This window comes from Muntiacus reevesi, chromosome 5, assembly GCF_963930625.1.
Source record: "Muntiacus reevesi chromosome 5, mMunRee1.1, whole genome shotgun sequence".
Classification (NCBI taxonomy): domain Eukaryota; kingdom Metazoa; phylum Chordata; class Mammalia; order Artiodactyla; family Cervidae; genus Muntiacus; species Muntiacus reevesi.
The window spans coordinates 32,086,564-32,104,008 of NC_089253.1; the positions used below are offsets into that span (position 1 = coordinate 32,086,564).

The 17,445-nt window shown below is 54.1% G+C and overlaps 1 protein-coding gene across 1 annotated transcript; it reads left to right on the top strand.

Moving 5' to 3' along the window:
• The first annotated feature begins 697 nt into the window (after window positions 1-697).
• SPATA19 (spermatogenesis associated 19) lies at window positions 698-4,938 on the top strand. The gene is made up of 6 exons (XM_065935886.1): window positions 698-775; window positions 937-993; window positions 1,463-1,555; window positions 1,726-1,817; window positions 4,540-4,617; window positions 4,872-4,938. Exons 1-6 carry the CDS (start codon window positions 698-700, stop codon window positions 4,936-4,938), a joined length of 465 nt encoding a protein of 154 aa, XP_065791958.1.
• The last annotated feature ends 12,507 nt before the right edge of the window (window positions 4,939-17,445 follow it).

The window sequence follows — 17,445 nt, forward strand, 5'->3', positions numbered from 1 at the left end:
CTCTTTCATTTCCACTTGACTAACCTTCTACCTAGCCAGTCTACTATGGGTGACTTGGGAAAGTCAGAAAATATCCTTCACAAGAAATGGCACTTTCATACCCTATTCCTCTTATTGCTTGAATTATTTTTTTTGTGATCTGAATCACTTGTGTAAACAAAGTAGACACAAAAATAAAGGAAATGTCCTTGTTGAGAGGTGTGCTCCTCCATCTTTTGACATCTTCTGGATGGATAAGCCCTTTCTCCCCCAGTTTGTAAGAGTAAGGATAAGAAATGCCCATGGCAGAGTTTGAACAAATGTCTAGAGTGCCCAGGGTTTTTTTTTTTTTGCCACAAATCTCTTTCTGCTCAGCATTGCTCAAGACTGGGTGACCAGCCATAAGTCTTCCCCACCCGTCATAATTTCTATCTATGATTTGGTAATTGCCCCTTGTACCTTCCTCAGACTCATATCCTGAGTGCCCACACCCACCTCTCCATTTCTGAGCCATGCCATCTCTAAGGTGGATACTTCCAGACCTTTGTTTTCTGTCCCCACTCTGACCCTGGGAATTAAAGGAGGTCATTGTCACATCATCATTGGCCAGCCAATCAGGTAGGCACCTCCCTCCAGGGAGCTCCTTGTGCCAGGGGAGTTCTCAGGCTGCTTCAATGGAAGGAAGGAGCCACGAAGGAGGCCTGGCATAAGTGCAGAGATGATAATCACAACATGGATTGTGTACATCCTCGCTCGGAAAGGTGCCGGGCTCCCCTTCCCACCCAAAGTCAGCTCGGTGAGTGGGGCTGGTGATGGCTGGGTGGGGAGTATCTCAGGTACCATCTCTGCTCTGAGCCCTGGCACTTCCGGAGGGGAGAGTTCATGTTAGATATGGATAGAGGAGCAGGGCTGGGCCTCTCCATATTCTGAGAGCATTGATTTACCACTTTGTTGCAGGATGTGGAAGTTGTGGAGAGCGAGGCTGTGTCTGTAGTACAGCACTGGTTGAAAAAGGTAAGGTTCCTCTGGGACCCAGGGTAGCCCAGGTTGTAGAGAGCTGTTCTCTCTCCGTAGAACCAGGAAACCCAAGTTCATTTCCCACCAGCCTGCCTGGTGCTGTGTCTGATTCATTGCACGTTTGGGAGGACCCAGTCTGTCTCCTCACCAGAGATGCTCTGGTGTCACCACTGGCCCCACCCTGCTTCTCAAGCGTGGAGGGGAGGGGGTTCAGATGGGTGGCCCCTACTGCAAGATTTCTCAGGAGGACCTTGGGTTAGGACCCATGACTTACTGAGTGCCTGGAATTCCATGGGAAGGTAGCAGCAGATGGCTTAGTGTCAGAACTGTGCAATATAGCGCATGTGTATGGATATGCATGTGTATGCTATGATAGGGAAGAATGAAAAGGAAAAGGAAGAGGAGGGAGGGTTGGGGACCAGATGAGTGAAGGAATTCCCTCTGAAGGAAATCACTCACCTTTCAGACTGAAGAAGAGGCTTCCCAGGACATAAAGGAGAAGATGTCCACCAACTTCCCTCCCATGCAAGGCCAAGATATACATGTGACCAGAGATGTGGTAATGGAGCCTGTTGGCCACCCATCCTGGGGGCTGGGGGGAGGGGGAAGGGGAGGTGGGCCTAATGCAAGCGTCCTGGGCTACTGGGCGGAGCTTGTCCAGGCTGGGCTGTACCCTGGCCGTGGAGTCCTTCCTGGGCAGTAACCACTGGATGCCACTGGATTTCCTAGGTGAAGCACCACCTCTCAAAGTCTGGTTTGTTAGCAAACCAGAGTCAAGAGGTCCTGGAGGAGAGAACAAGAATCCAGTTCATAAGATGGAGGTAAAGCATCTCTTTTCCTGGAGCTAGACTGTAGGGCGGGTGAAGCAGAGAAGGCACGAGCCCCCTCTCCGGGATTCCTGGCTGACTCAAACCCAAGGCTGTCCTTCTCTAGAGATGTTGACTCCTTTGGCTGAGAAGTTTTGCATCCTGCCTTTGGGGTCTTAAGGGATCATTTTTGCTGTCTTGAAAGCCCAGCTCATCCCTAAATTTTGAGATAACTGGAGGGGTTGGAAAATGGCTTGCTTACCATCTCTTAACTGCTTCTGAATACATTTCAGACTTCTGTTATTTTTGCACTTGATTTGTTCAGAAGTGGCTGCACTTTAAAGAGCAAAAAGAAAGCAAGCTCTTAAATGCAGAAGCTGAAACCCTCCTGTTGGCCAGAGGTGAGAGGAGGTTTCTCAGGCCGAGGCTGAAGTCCTGAGCTCCATGCAGCTGCACAGGCTGGGCCACCTTCTTGGCTCCCCACCTTCCTGGCTCCCTGCCTTCCTGCTCTGCAGAGGCTAAGACTAAAGGCAAGGGAACCTGAGGCCTGGCACTGGCTCACCCCCTTGGCACATGCTTCCCTGTTTCCTTCTGGGGTGCGCGTTCTCTTGGGCTTCCTCTCCCAGGAGAATCCTTGTGGCATTCCGCTGGCCTTCCTCCTCTCATCTCTGCACTCAGCTTCCTTCCTATGCCCCCATTGCCAGGTTTGCTCTCTCCTATCAAGAAAGATACAATTCTCAAGAAATGTGTTTTTGCGTCCTATCCATCAGGATGCCATTTTCCTATGTTTGCCCCTTCGAGTGCCATTAGCATTTTAAAAGAGGATTCAGATGCTCAAGAATTGCATTAAGAGGAAGGGTTTAATTTGAGACCTCCCTAGGAAAGGAAGGGAAACCTGCCAAGGTGGCCCAAATCACGAACATTGGTAACTGACCCCCAGTCACTGCCCTGCACGTGGGATGCTTGTCCGCTCCTGGCCTGGCTGCACCACCAGCTCTAGCTGCTGTTGTTCCCTGCTTTGAATAACATGAACACCATCCTCTGGTGTTTTTAGACCTTGGCTGCAATAGCATAAGTAGGTTAAAGCTCTGGAGACATGGGACAGGAATCAGTCAATTATCCACATAGACGTTTTCCCTTCTGGATGTTCTGTGGAGATTTTAAACCAGTGAATACAGCCTGGTTCCCCCTCTGATCATCTTATCAGTTTTATTAAGTACGTGGTCAGGGTTACATATCCCTTTATTAAGCATCACTCACTGTGCAATTATGTGACAGGTGTGTACTTGGCCACCTGATGCTTGCTAGGCTTTCTGGAAGATAGAACAGCATAAATGAAGTCCCCATTTGAAAGGTTACACAGGACCTAGGTGGAGAAGCCTCTGAGCACTGAAAGACATGTTGGGGACTCCACCAGGAGCACCTGTGAGGGTACAGTGCACGGCTCCACCACTTGGCCTTGCTGCCTGGACTCCTTGCAGGATGTTCATCTGGGCTGATCTGTGTATGGGCAGGGACTGGAATTGCAGGGGCCAGGTGAGGCCTCCCACAAAGGCAAAAGCCCAGCAACTTGGCCAGCCCCACCTGGCCCCTGTGGCCCCTTCTTCTCAGAGGCAGCCATCCCTCTGTCTCCTAGCCCCACTGTCTGTCCTCTCTCTCTCTCTCCCTGGGCACTGGCCAGCTTCATTGTGTCTGAGCCATATTTCAGAGCACATTTGGGTTGTGGTCCTCATAAGCGCTAGCAACACTGAATTCACACAGAAAACCCCAAACTTAGAACAAAGCTGACCCAGAAGGCACTGTCAAGAATGGGGAGTCCACAAAAGAGACACAGATGTAAAGAACAGACTTTTGGACTCTGTGGGAGAGGGCGAGGGTCTGATGATTTGAGAGAATAGCATTGGAACATGTGTATTACCATATGTGAAATAGATGACCAGTCCAAGTTTGATGCATGAAACAGGGTATTCAAAACCAGTGCACTGGGACAACTCAGAGGGATGGGATTGGGGGGGGGGGGAGGGAGGTGGGGGGGGAGGTTCAGGACGGGGGACATATGTACACCTGGGCCGATTCCTGTCAATGTATGGCAAAAACCACCACAATATTCTAAAGTAATTAGCCTCCAATTAAAAAAAAAAAGAATGGGGGAGTCCAAAGGGCACAGGAATGGGGCTCCAGTGGGTAAGCTGCTTTTGCTGGAGTGGAGGTTCTGTGAGGGTTTGTGGGGGTGTGGAGTTGGGAAGGGCACAAAGTGGACAGTGTTGAGGAAGGCAAATCCAAACAGTGAAATAAGACAAAAACAGCATCAAAGAGGAGCCTGCAGCCTCTCTGTGAAAGAATGCTCTGGCAGGATCTCTGAACCATGGTGAATATGCACAATGCTGATCATAGTGAGCTGGTAGGGGAGTGGGAGAGGAATTCAGAAGGGGCAAATCCTCAGCTTTAAGACCTCTGACCCATTGTATAACTCTGGCAAAGGCATTTCACCTCTCTGTCTCTTTGACTCTTCTTAGGAACAGTTACTACCTGTCTGGGATCGCTGGGGGGCTCAGGGGTACTTGGTTAGCAAATAGAATGCTTCTTGGTACTGATACAAGGAGGGTGGAGGACCAGCTATAAAGCTCATGGGGACAGTCAAAACTGTGGTCCATGGAATTCCACCTCTGGCAGTTCCACAGTGACTGGTTAGTGGAAAAGGAGCCCGGGAACCCCAATGCTTGACGATGTTTTGCAGCCATACCCGTATCTTCCAAGTGCCAAGCGAGGCAAGAAACGAAGCCATGCGAGATCGGATAGAGCAGGTGAGACGAAGGTAAGCATTAGGAACCAGATGATTTGTATTCTAACTAGGGGCAGGTGGGGGTGGGGGCTGCTGATCTCTCTGTGGGTCTCCCTCCGCCCCCAGCCCTGGGCCTGACTAAGCCTGGGATCCTTCTGGACTGAGTGCCTCTTCCCAGGACTCAGTTCCAGGGCCCAGGCTTGGGCTGCCATGGTCTGGCTCTGTGCTCTGGGGGGGTCTGCTGCCCTTCCGTCTCCCTTGCCTCTCCTCTCCTCTGTCCCCTGCAGCATATGCCATCTTTCAGATGAGTTCTCTCAGGAGCTTCAGAACAGAAATTCCTACTCCGATTGCTGAGAGCAGCAGGTGGGAGAGCCTACAGTGGAGGGGTGGGGCAGAGAGGATGGTTCCCAGGCTGGGTGGGGGCTTGGGAATACCAGCGAGGGGCTGCACCGGGGCCAGGGGGGCCAGGGAGAAGGCAGCTGCTTGAGGCTCGTGCCACGCCTCTCAGACTTCTGAAAGAGCTTAGAGTCCAGGTCAGATGTGTGTCTCTGACTCTTCACAGGGGGGTCTCAGGGCCTTGTAGTCGAGGCCAAGGTGGGGCCTGCAGTTCTGAGTTGCTGGCACTCCTGAGCGTGGCCGTCGCTGGTCTGCTGACCCCACTTTGGGTCACGAGGTCACACAGCCCCGGAGTGCGAGCAAGGGTGCACTGGTTTTGGCTCAGCCACCAATTAGGGCCATGACTTTGGGTCATGTGACCTCTTGGCCTGCACGTGGTACCAGTGGTCATGGCAGTGGCTGTTTGTGCAGCTCTGGATGGTGGTGGGCCTTTGGCCGGTGATGCCTCTCCAGGAACCATCTGTCCAGAGAGGGTTGCTGTACCCCTGCCAGGCGGGCTGATGGGGTCAGCTGACAGGAGGGCCATGGAGGTGTGTGCTGGCATTTATTGAGGACTTACTCTATGCCAGCTCCTGCACAAGGCACCCTGTCTAGTTTTCTCATCTGAATACCCGAGTGACCAAAGGAGGGCATGCTGGTACACTTATAGCTGAGGCAGAGATGAAGCTGTCCTGCGGGGCAGACGCTGGCTTTCATCTGGCTCTGGCATGGACGTTTGCTTCATGCTCAGTGCCTCAGTTTCCTGACTTGAGGACATTCCTCGAGGACCATGGCATCCTGCACGTGGCAAGCGCAGTGTCAGTGATTTGCTACTGTCAGTAGGGCCGAGGAGTCAAGGCCTGCAGGGGCCTCTGGAGTCAGGCTCCCGTCTCAGCTCTACTGGACACGACAGCTGTCCTCCCCCGGGGCCTCCCTGCCCCTGCGTCCTGCTCTGTGAATGTGGAGTGCAGTGGGCTTGGGAGGCATTGCCCGCCTTGCCCTCCGGCCTTCCCACATTTCCATGCACCCCTGGGCATTTCCCTATTTCCAGGTAGATGTCCTTCAGGATCAAGGAGCAGCCTGTGTTGCAAGGATGTCCACCCACCTTGACCTGAGGAGCAGCCACACCTGAGCAATGATGATCCAGCGGGTGAACCCTGCCTCATGATAGTGGCAGCACTGGAATCTTCTTGCTAAACTGCTGATAAAAAGACGTGCTATTTAACCACCACCCCAGCCTCTGGTGTGAGTGTCTTGCTACCGTTCATTCTTCGGATCTTGAAGAGCCATGGGCTTGCCTCTGGGGACACAGGCTCGCTGCCCTGCGGGGAGACAGTGACAGGCCCCCACCACTACGTGAAGCAGGCCTTGCTGGGGGCTCCTAGAGTATTAGGGGCGGGGCTGTGCTGTGGCAGGAGGGCTTCCTGGGGAAGGTGTGACCTGTGTGCTTCACTCTAGTATTTCATGTCTTTTTACTCCTCCTCTAAAGTGCTTCCTTTCCTTACATAGACCCACGTTTCTGACCTACATCCTCTTCCTCTCTCTGGAGAACTGTTAACATTTTTTGCAAGGCAGGTCTGCTGGCTACAGTTTCCTTTGCCTGAGAAAGTATTTCCACTTCACTCTGAAGGATACAGAAGTCAAGGTTTTCTTATCAACACTTCTAATATTTTGCTCCACTCTGTTCTTGCTGGCATGGTTTCTGAAGGGAAGTTGGATATAATTTTTATCGTACTTCTCTCTAGGTAAGGTCCCTCCAACCGGGCTGTCAAGATTTTTGTGTGTTTGATTTTCTGCAGTTTGAGTATGATGTGTTCAGGTGTAGTTGTTTTGCCATTTATCCTGCTTGGTGTTTTGAGCTTCCTGGACTTGCTGCTTGGAGTCTGTCATTAGTTTTGGAAAAATCTCAGCTATTACTTCAAATATTTTTTCTGTTCTTTTTGTTTCTCTCCTGGTGACCCATTACTCAAATGGTGCACCTCGTGTAATTGTCTCCCAGATCTTAGGTATTCTCTTTCACTTCTTTTCACTCTTTCACTCTTTTTTTTTCTCTTTGTTTATCCATTTGAAAAATTCCTGTTGACATTTCTTAAACCTCACCGACTCTTTCCTTGTCCACATGTAGTCTTCAGGTGAGCCCATCAAAGACATTCTTTGCTTCTATTTCAGTATTTCTTATATCTGGCATTTCCTTCTGATTCTTTCTTGGAGCTCCCATCTCTCTGCTTACGTTACCCATTTGTTCTGGCATGGTATCCCTTTCCACTAGAGCCCTCAGCCTGTTTATCCAGGTTGTTATAAGTTCTCAGTCTGATAATTCCAACTTATCTGCCATGCCTGATGAGTCTGATTCCGATGCTTGCACTGTCTCTTCAGGATGTATGTTTCACTTTTCATCATGCCTATTGTTGAAAGTCAAGTAAAACATCTGAGGTAGACATGCCTTCAGTGTGAGGTTTTATATTTGTCTGGCCAGGAGTCAGACTGTGTTTACTCTTTTCGGCAGCTGTGGGGTCAGAGGCTATAATTTCCTTTTGGGTCCTTGTTTTTGTCTTTTTTTCCCCTAGAGAGTCTCCCTTAAATAGGGCCTGACACTTGGAGCTCTTAGAGCTGCAGTCCCCTCTCACTTTACAGGAGCCCTATTGATGTGGTGAGGGCCGAGCAGGGCAGCAAAGGAGCTTCCAATAACCCTCTGATGAGGTCTCAGCCTCTGTTCCTCTGTGCCCCTGGCCTGGGACCTTCATGTGTATTTCTCAGCTCCTCCCTGGCCCCTCCCTTAGGAGAAGCAGGAAAGCAGGAGGGGGCTACCAGCTGAATATTCCTTCCCTTGGTCAGGTAGCCTCTGGAAAAGTAGTTTTCCTTGAGAGCAGGCTTTTGTGAAGGAAGCAGAATGCTCTAGACGTGTTTCAAAATGCCTGTTTCCGCTGCCTCTTGCTGGGAGACTGGGGCGAGGTTCCTCTTGTCTTCATGGTGAGAGTCTGATGGGGTTCCTGGAGGTAAAACTCAGAATGTGTGGGGACTTCCTTAAGACTGGCCCGTTGGACTTGTTAACTTTCAAGCCTGTCTACAGTGAGTTACCAGTAATTCATCAACTGCAGCTTAAGCCTTGCTCTCTGGCCTGGTTCCCAGGAGTTCTGCTCTGGGGCATTGTGAGTCTCTGTCCACCTATCTGTCTTACCTAGTTTCAGTCAGCAGTTTGCCCTGTGACCTCAGATCTCTAATGGATCTGGAAAGAGTTGTTGCTCTTTGGTTTATGCAGTTTCTTTTCCTTATCGTGAGGACAGTTGAGGACTTCCAAGCTCTTTACACACAGACCAGAGACTGGAGATCTCCTTGGTGCATTTATCAAGTGGCTAGTAGAATAATGCCCTTCCCTGGTGACTCAATAGGTGAAGAATCTACCTGCAATGCTAGGTCCCCTGGAGGAAGAAATGGCTACCCACTCCAGTATTCTTGCCTGGGAAACCCCATGGACAGAGGAACCTGGCAGGCTACAGTCCATGGGACTGCAAGAGTTGGACACGACTGAGTGACTAGACCACCACCACAGCAGAATAACAGCTAGTGTTTGCTGAACTTCTGCCACGTGCTGGGGACTGTATGCACTTGACCCAAGCAGTGTAGATCCTCTGTTATTAGTGAGCGGCCATGTGAGGCTGAGAGGTGGGTCCTTGACCAGAGTCACTTTGTGGCTGGGCAGTGTGGAGCCCAGCCTGGCCTTCTGGCTCCTGGCACGCTTTCTCAGCTGCCTCCTGTGTGGGCCCTGGGCTAGGCTGGGGAACATGAAGAAAATAGGACACCTGTCCCTGTCCTGGTGCAACAGTCATTCTGACAGGGGAGCAAGTTTTAGACTGTACCAGTCACAATGTTCACAGCCACCATAAAGGGGAAGTATTCTCTTTAGTGAGAACTTGCCCTGATCAGAGAGAACTGAGATTTATTTTCTGTTATTTTAAAATCATCACCTCATTTTGCAGATGAAGAACTGGAAGATCAGAGAGGTTAAGTGGCTTTCCTGGTGCCACCCAGCCATGGGATACAAGGCTAGGATTGGGATCCAGGCTGTCTCAGGCCATACCACTGGGCAGTGAGGAGTGGACGGTGGTGGTTGTGGTGACCTTGACTAGCAGATGCTGAGTGTGCGGGGGTAGAGGTAGGACTGTCTTTCCCATCTACCCATCTGCCCCGCTGCCCCTAGCGGTCAGGAACGCCTGCCCTAACCTCCCTGTCACCGTCTCTCCAGCATCCTTCTACGACGTGCAGTGGAGGAGGGGGTGAGAAGAGTTGCAGTAGGAGTGGCCAGGCCGGGGGGGCACCAAGACCCGAGGGGAGTGTGATGCCGTAGAGGCAGGGCAGCAAGGCCGCTCCAGCTGGACGGGAGGGGCGGGAGAGGGCGCAAGGGGGAGCTGAGGGGCCAGGCCTTGCCCCAGCAGGAATGGGAAGTGCGGGAGTGTTATGTGCAGTCGGGCTGTGGTGCAGGATGGGGGTGGGGAGCCCAGGAGGGGTCTCCAGGGAGGTGAGGGGGGGACGGGTTTGAGACAGGACAGAGGCAACCTGGTGACACTGTCGTCTGCAGAGCAGGGATGAGGGGATGTGGGGACAGCTGGTGACGGGGTTGCTCTGCCCAGGCTGGGTCTCGGGGGCTAGGTTGTTTGGGTCCTTATGTGGTCTTGCAAGTGATGTCCAGCAGGTGGATGGACAGACAGAGCCAGGTTGGAGGGGTGGCCCGTGAGAGGGCCTTTGCAGGCAGGGCCGCAGTCCAAACCTCAGCAGGGGATGGAGGGAGGGATGAGGTATGCGGACTATTCTCCGCAGCTCCTCCCGACCCTCCTTGCTTTCCAGGGAAGGTGCGGGGTGGCCAGACTTCCTAGCCATGGACTGCTGGCTCACAGTTCAGCCAAGGGACAGCACCTGCTCCACAGTCTAAACTGCATGCTGGTTTTGCCAGAAACCACCAGATGGTGCCACTTCCATGCAAGAAAATGTTTCCTGAAGGCAAAAGAGTCTCCACTTTGAGTCAGAGCCTATGTGCGACGCAGGGTTTAGATTTTACAGCCACATGGGGAGTGTGAGCAGATGGGAGGCCTTTGAGCATCTTGGCTTAATGATGACTAGTTCACATCCACTTCCATGCATTGTGTGGAGGCGACTCACTCGAATGAAACATCCTGAGTGCTCCACCCAGCTGCAAGCTGGAGTGAGGGGCTGCCCAGGCAAGCATTCTGTCCTGTCCCTGGGGGCTCAGGGTGGTGGAGGGCTGGCAGGCACTCAGTAGTGCAGGCTTGTGGGAGAACAGACAGGAGAGTAGAGGACGGGGAGTGGTCTTCTCTGCTTTAGAGAAAGTGGACTTCCTGGCAGAGGAGACATTCAGCAGAGGCTTTACCAGACTCTGGCAATGAGGAGGGGTCTTCTAGGTGAAGGGTCAACCATATGGGAAGGCATGGAGGATGCTTAGAGGATTGGGCCTGGCCCTGAATGTTTGGAAGGCAGGGTGTGGTGAGGATCATGGCAGGAGAGGCAGTGGGGACCCTACAGGTGTGCAAAATAACCCCATGGAGCCTGCCAGAGGACCCCAAGGAAAGGAGACAGGTGTGCTAGCCACAGGACGTGGGGAGAGGGGTGGCTTGCATGGGCTCCAGCTTCATGCACCTGAAGGAGCAGAGTGTCCTTAGGAAGGAAGGGAGACCACGTCCTGGGCTGCCCTGGAGGTAATGGTAAGGAGCCGGCCGCTCTCACACACAAACACCTGGAGTGAGGGGAGTGAGGACCTGCATTAGCATTTTAGCTGCGGCTCGTCTAGACCTCAGGTGGAAATGAAATCATTAAGTGGCTCAGATGGAGTTTTGTTCTGTGCGTGATTAACCCCAGGAGGGGAGTTTGGGAACAAATATGCCTCCTCTACCTGTATTACAGGGGACTGAGCCACGGTAAATTAAGAGAAAAATCACTGGCAAATTTGGGACCAGTCAGCTGTGACCAAGCCATTTGTGTAGTTAAATGGAGCTGAAAGAGCTAATAAAGGCGTTGTGGGTCATGGATCCTTCCGGGAGGGGAGGGGAGCGTGGGGCGAGGGGTGGGTAGGTGGGCAAGGAGCTGCTCCCTGTGCTCTTCCCAGCAGTTACCGGAGGTGGTTCTGGCAGTGGGGTGCGTGTGTGTCCTAATCCTAACAGGGAGCTCAGTTCTAGACAGAGGCGGGATGGAGACCCAGCCTTGGCCCCTGGCATCTCAGAAGATAGACTGCATCTTGGCAAAGTGAAGCCTTGGGACGCAAGGGACGTGGGAGCATCACCTCTTGAGTCTGTCTCCCAGAGTGAGGGGGCCCGACCGTAGTCAGCGGCCCAGCGTCATGGGCACCCCCAGGGCGGAGAGGAGGCCCAGCCGGTGCCCTGGGTGTCCCCCGAGAGCTGGGGTGGCTCTGGTTCACGCTCAGAGGAGGCTGTTTGACACCGGCCAAGCCAGAACGTGAATGCGGGGCCCCAGGTAGGAGGGTGGCAGAAATGCAGAGATGGCAGGGAGGGAAGTTCTGCAAGCTCTGAGACCACCCCAGGGTGTGGGGCGGAGGCACTGCAGCAGAGTGGGGCAGAAGCTGGCCGCATCCAGACCAGGCTCAGGGGAACCCCCGTGGTGCTGGCCCTGCTGTGTCCGCGTTCACTCCCGGGGATGCTGACATAGGCCTGGGTCCTTTAGAACAGTCCCTGGGCAGGGGGTGGGGAGTGGTACAGCTGCAGACCAGGAGCCCTTGGCACCCCCTGAATTGGGAAGCCCAGTTGCTGGGCAGGTGCCCACGTGCAGGGGTGGGGCTGAGCCTCTTTCTTCCTCTTACACCCCTGTTACGCACCCTCCCCCCAAGTCACTCCCCTCCCTTGCCCTCCTCCTCGCCCTCCTCCGGCCGGCAGCGCAGCAGGAGGGGTGCACTGGGTTCTGTCAAGGAAGGGGGCCCAGGTCTGCACATGCGGGGTCCCTAGTCGGGGGGCTTGGCTGGGGTGGGCAAGCCGGGCGGGGAGTTGCGGGCGTAGGGGGAAGATGGCAAAGGCGGTCCGTGTGGCTGACCACCCCTCCTCCGCCTTCACAGGGAGCTCCACACACTGCAGGAGGCTGGCCGCTGCTGGGTGTGTGGCTCCATTTCCGGTGCTCTCCTCGGTGTCTCCACCTTTGCAGCACTGTCATCTTGGGTGCCCTTTGCAGGTGGTCTCGGGAGGGGCCGTGAAAATAAACAAGCATCTGGTGAAAATAAAAGTGTTGGGAGTGGTTTGGGAGCCAGTGTGTGAGGGGATGTTGTCAGGACCTATGGGCGGTGGTCATATCAGGTTGGCACCTCAGGTGGCTGGGGTTTGCCTGGAACAACCAGTCCCAACTCCATGGGCTCTGCCTGGGGACCAGCTGGACTCCGGGACACCCCTCAAACCCTGGGCTGGGGGCTTCTCTGGGCCTGTGTGCCAGCTGAGGAAAGGTACTTCCTCAGGCTGCAAGCTCCCGTGGGGTCTGGGAGAGAGGCGCCCAGCATGGCCTGTCTCGAGTGTGTGTGTCTGTGTGCGTTCGTGTGTGCGTGTGTGCGTGTGTGAAGTGGCATCCTGTGACCAGCAGAGGATGCTGTTGCCCCGTGTTGGCCCTAGATGGTGCCTCTGATCCCAGTGTCGTCCATGCACAGCACCTCCGTCACACCTATTCTGCTCCTCCTCTGCCAGCTCAGGGCCCTTGTTTTGGGAGCAGGCACCCTGATGGCTCAAACAGTAAAGAATCCACCTGCAATGCAGGAGAGCTGGATTCAATCCCTGGGTTGGGAAGATCCCCTGGAGGAGGGCATGGCTACCCACTCCAGTATTCTTGCCTGGAGAATTCCATGGACAGAGGAGCCTGGCGGGCTCACGGGGTTGCAAAGACTGAGCCATTAAGTACAAGCAGAGAGAATACCAGGCCTTAGTTCTATGGGGTAGGGGGCTTGCTCTCCTTGCTCCCCAGCTCCCGGTCAGCTGCCTCCTCTACCCAGGGTTTGGCAGCATCTTTGACCAATTACCTTGTGACCACCTCTGAGGGTCCTGCTCTGCCTTGGTCCCAGGATTATAACAAAAGGAAGAGAAACAGAAAGAGACAAGCCACGCCCAGTGTGGCTCCCCTGGGGCCCTCTTCAGCTCTAGTCCTTTCCTCATCCCCCTTTCCTGGCTCCCTCACCTCTAACTCACCTCTAACTCAGGCCCCTTATGTTTCTATCTGTTTCTGAGTTCTTCCCGGAGGGGGAGGGGGTTGGCTCTGTTTCCTGAAGGGGAGGCACTCAATGCCAGCGTGGGGTGTGCATTTCTCGACTGGGGTGTACGTTTTTCTGCTCAGTTTTCCTGCCATCGGGACCGGTGAGGCCTTGTGAAGCAAAGGAAATACTGATTGCTGTCCTTGGAGTTTGCACCATTTCGGCTCCCTTTTATGGAACTGCTCCAGTGAGGAGGTGGGTGGGGGGCATCTACATGAGCTGTCCCTGCTCTGTTCCTGCTCTGCCCTCATTGACTCTGTGGCCGTGACAGCATCACGTCACTTCTCCAGCCGTGGCTGTCCCCTGTGTCTCCGTGTGGTGGCATCAAAGGAGGCAGAGCCCTGCCCTCTGCTTCTCCAAAGTGCATGAGTCCTCGGGCAGGCCAGCCTGTGTCCAGAACCCCCTTCCCCTCACTGCTCTGGGGATGGGACTGCTGAAGGCCCCTCAGAACTGGTCGTGGTCGCACTGTTGAGCCGGGGGGCTGCTCTGCTATGATCAGTGCTTCCTCTCCCTCCTGCTCTCTGTGCCTGGCCAGGACCTTGGGGTCCAGCTGGTCTTGGGTCTTGGCTCTGATGCCCGTTCTTTATTTTGTCCTGAGTTCATGACGAGCTCCAGTGGCCCGAGTGAGCCCCGTGGAGGATGTGTCTTCCCGAGTCACGGGGGAGGCTCCTTGTAGCCATGAACAGCTTCCAGGGCCATCCTTTGGGGTTGCTGCCTACGTTTATCACTGAACACGGAAGGCCTAGAACAGATGGGCGTGTGGCAGCGCTCGCAGCCTTCCCCTTCGTGGGCCTCTCTCTGCTTCCTTCCTGTCACCCTCAGCATCATGGGCCCGTCAGGACACTTGCTCTGTTGCCTGCAGTAAGGCCTCCCCTGCTCTTCTGGACTAGGGACAAAAAGGCAAAAGAATTCCCCAAACAAGGATCCTTGGTGAGGGGTCTTGTGAGTTTTGATTACTTGGTCACGATCCTCTGAGTGTGAGCCCAGCTCCCTCCCATCCCCGAACCTGGAAGTGAGTGGGTGGCTGTAAGAACGGCCTCCTCCATCACTGCAGGGCCTCTCTGACCCTGGGAGGTCCTCAGTGAATTGTATTTCTCAGAATTTAAGTTTTTCTATGGTAGAAAGCACATCAAACTTGAAACCCCAGCTCTGCTGCTTCCTAGATGTCTAATCAAGGGCAAGTGGCTTAATTTCTGAGACTCCTTTAAAACATTTAAAAAATACACACACAGACACACACACACACGAATGTTGATTTCTGGCCTGAGTGTCCCGGAGGGTGGCTGGGAGGTGGGGTGACAGCCTGCGGCTGGACTCTGAGCCGCTGAGCACAACGCTAGAGCCTTCCCAAGGGTAAGGGGGGCCGCCCCGCTCACAGCGGCCTCTCCAGCACCCAGAGTGGGGCCCGCCGGGCATGGCTGGTGCTCACGAATGAATGAACGGAGGCTGCTGGGAGGGGGTGAGCTGGACACGAGGTTGTGAATGTGGCGGGTGCAGACAGAGGGGACGGAAGCTTGGAGTCCTTTTTTCGGGAGATGCTGAGGACAGCTGGCCGAGGGACCTTGTTGGCATAGACAGCAGTGGTTGGAAGCCACATAAATTGGTAAGACAGGCTCAGTCCCTATTTCAGCTGTGCCGGTGCAGGCTGGACTTGCAAGGGAGAGAAAAGAGAACCAGGTCAGCCTCAGAGGGGTGCTGCCAGGAGACAAAGGGCAGGTCAGGGGGTGGGGATGCTTCGGGAAGCATCCGTCACAGGACAGAAGACTGACATGCATGGGTAGCCACGCCCTGGCTCACCTCAGGTCGTGGCCGCTGGGGTCAGGCTAGCTGTCCAGCCCCGACATCAGGGCTGCACACCGGTAGCCCCTGTGTCTTCCAGGTGCCCGCAGACGCCCTCGGTTCAAGATGCCAGCTGAGGCCCCAGGCAGCGGGTCAGTACGCAGCAATAGCAGCCCAGCTAGAGGGCAGAGGGCGCAGTAGGGCCTTCTCTGGGGCGGCTCTGCCCTTTCCTCCGGGAGGACTTGGTTCCCCTGAGGCTTCTGCAGCACCCGTATATCTCACTGCCCAGTGATTGGCTCAGGGCAGGGATGAGTCACCGCTGGGCCTGGGCTGTGCCCCCACACGCGGTTCTGCTGCAGGGAAGGGGGAGAGGACGCGGCTGATGTGTAGGAGGCAGGTAGTGTCTGTTTCGGGAGTGCAAGAAGGCAGAGGCAGTGTGTGTAGCCGTGACTGCGGCCGCTCTGTGCGGGGTCAAGTGGCGCCAGGAGAGGAGTCTGTCGGCGGCGCCTTCGGGTCTCCCTGTCCCGCTGAGGCCAAGGGAGGGTGAGGAGGTGGCTACAGGAGCCCTGGTGTTGGGGAGCCTCGGGGGCTCTGGTTCCGTCCAGCTGCAGGCTTGTTTGTGACCTTGTCCTGTTAACTTCTTGGAGTCCTTACACTTTTTATCTTTGTTTTAAAGGATCATTGTATTTGTTGTGCTCACTGATGTTAGCATACGCTGATGTTCACGGGAAGAACCCTGGCAACAGGAACAGGTAGCGTCTGCTCCATCTTTGCCATAAGCTGGGGGTGTCAATTACTTCTCTTGACAGCCTCGTGCTGTTGGGCTGTTAGTCCCCACGCCTCACCGATGACAAGGTTGAGACACTCGCTCAGGGTTATGAAGATCGTACACGGAGGGATGAGGATTTTTGCTTATACCGTGTGGCTCCCCGCCTGCTTGTTTAACCATCAAGCGTCCCACCTCTGAGTGGGTGAGGTTATGATGAGGATGAAGGCTAAGAGCAGCAGTGCTGACTCCTGCTGTCTGCTGAGCACACTTTATCTGCCAGGCCCTCTTCTAGGATCTGACTTAGAGTGGTGGGTGAAAGGAAGTCCTGCTCTTCCTCCTAGTGAGGGCAATGGCTGGACAGTAAGCAAGTTGATAGATGCATGATAGGTAGGTATGTAGGTAGGGGGGAACTAACATCTGGTGACATCTGGTCTGGTGGTACTTTGCGCCTTGTCGGGAAGAAAAGCAGAGAGAGGAGGGAGGGAGTGAGTAGAGATTGCTCTTTTAAGTGGTGTGGCCCCTGGCAGCCTTGCTGCAGAGGGAGCGCTGAGGATGGACTGCGTGAGTAAGTAAGTGAGCCCGGGACACCTGGGGAAGAAGGTCTGGGCAGGGCCCCGAGGCACCTGTGGGCCAGGCCTGTCCATTGACAGTCATGTGGCTGGAGCAGTGTGAGCAGAAGGGTAGAGGGCGCAGGAGATTGCAGCCTCCCCTGGGGGTGGACAAGGCCCCATAGCTGGCGTGCAGAGCGATGGGAATGGATGGCCTGGTGAAATGGACCTTAGCTCTGACTGCCCCTCTGCTGCCTCTTCCTCAGGTAGGCGCTTAAGGCAGCAGAATGACACAATCAACTTTGCATCTTAAAGCTCTCTCAGTGTCTCTGTGATCCAGTTTTCTCATCTATTAAATGAGAACAGTGACTGCTCTGCTGTAGAACATTATAAGATTTTATCAAGATCAAATGACATGCTTGAAGCTGTGATGTGCAGCACAGAAGCGAGCAGCTATTCAAGAAGTCAGCGCCCCCCTCACCCCAGATTGTGGTTTGGTCCCCTCCCTCCAGGCCCACAGCCAGAGGGGGCATCTCCATCTCAAAACTTGGGGAACATGTTTCCCGCAAGATGACTCACTTACTTGTTGTATCTTGTCCAGAGTGGCTGAAATGATTGGCACTCCCCTTTAACAGGAAAGGAGACTGAGGCTCAGAGAAGTCTGACAGGTTAACACACAGCTACTGAGTGTTGGGTGGGTTTTCAACCAGCACCGTATGGTTCTAGATTTGGTTCCCAAGAAGAGGCAGCTAGGTGTTGTGGAGGTGGGGCATGGAGAGATGGGTGGGAGGTCAAGGTATAGATTTAAAATTTGGTTGTATGTGGGCAGACGTGGAGCTACTTGGAATGACAGCTGCTGTTATGATCACACACCCAATTCTTGGAAAAGAATGCAGCGTTGTAGACAGCACAGATTAATGCACAATAAAAACCGCTGAAAACTCTCCAAGCAGATGCTAGCTATAGCACGGGAAGCTTAGCAAAATAAGGTGAAGTCCTGACATACCAGCTGATGACAGTTAATTGCAGAAAATAGAAGAACAGTGTGGTTCAACTAAGATCTGAAAGCCTAACTCTAACCGTGATAGTGGCTGCTGAGGAAGATCAGGGTCCCTGGTGGGGAGGGATGTGGGGCAGGGTTGCTTCCC

Excerpts from the sequence above, each read along its gene's own strand:
- SPATA19 (XM_065935886.1), top strand. The coding sequence starts at position 698 with ATGATAATCACAACATGGATTGTGTACATCCTCGCTCGGAAAGGTGCC. Across the intron at positions 776-936 it reads TCCCACCCAAAGTCAGCTCG|GATGTGGAAGTTGTGGAGAG; the intron begins GTGAGTGGGGCT and ends ACTTTGTTGCAG. Across the intron at positions 1,556-1,725 it reads TACATGTGACCAGAGATGTG|GTGAAGCACCACCTCTCAAA; the intron begins GTAATGGAGCCT and ends TGGATTTCCTAG.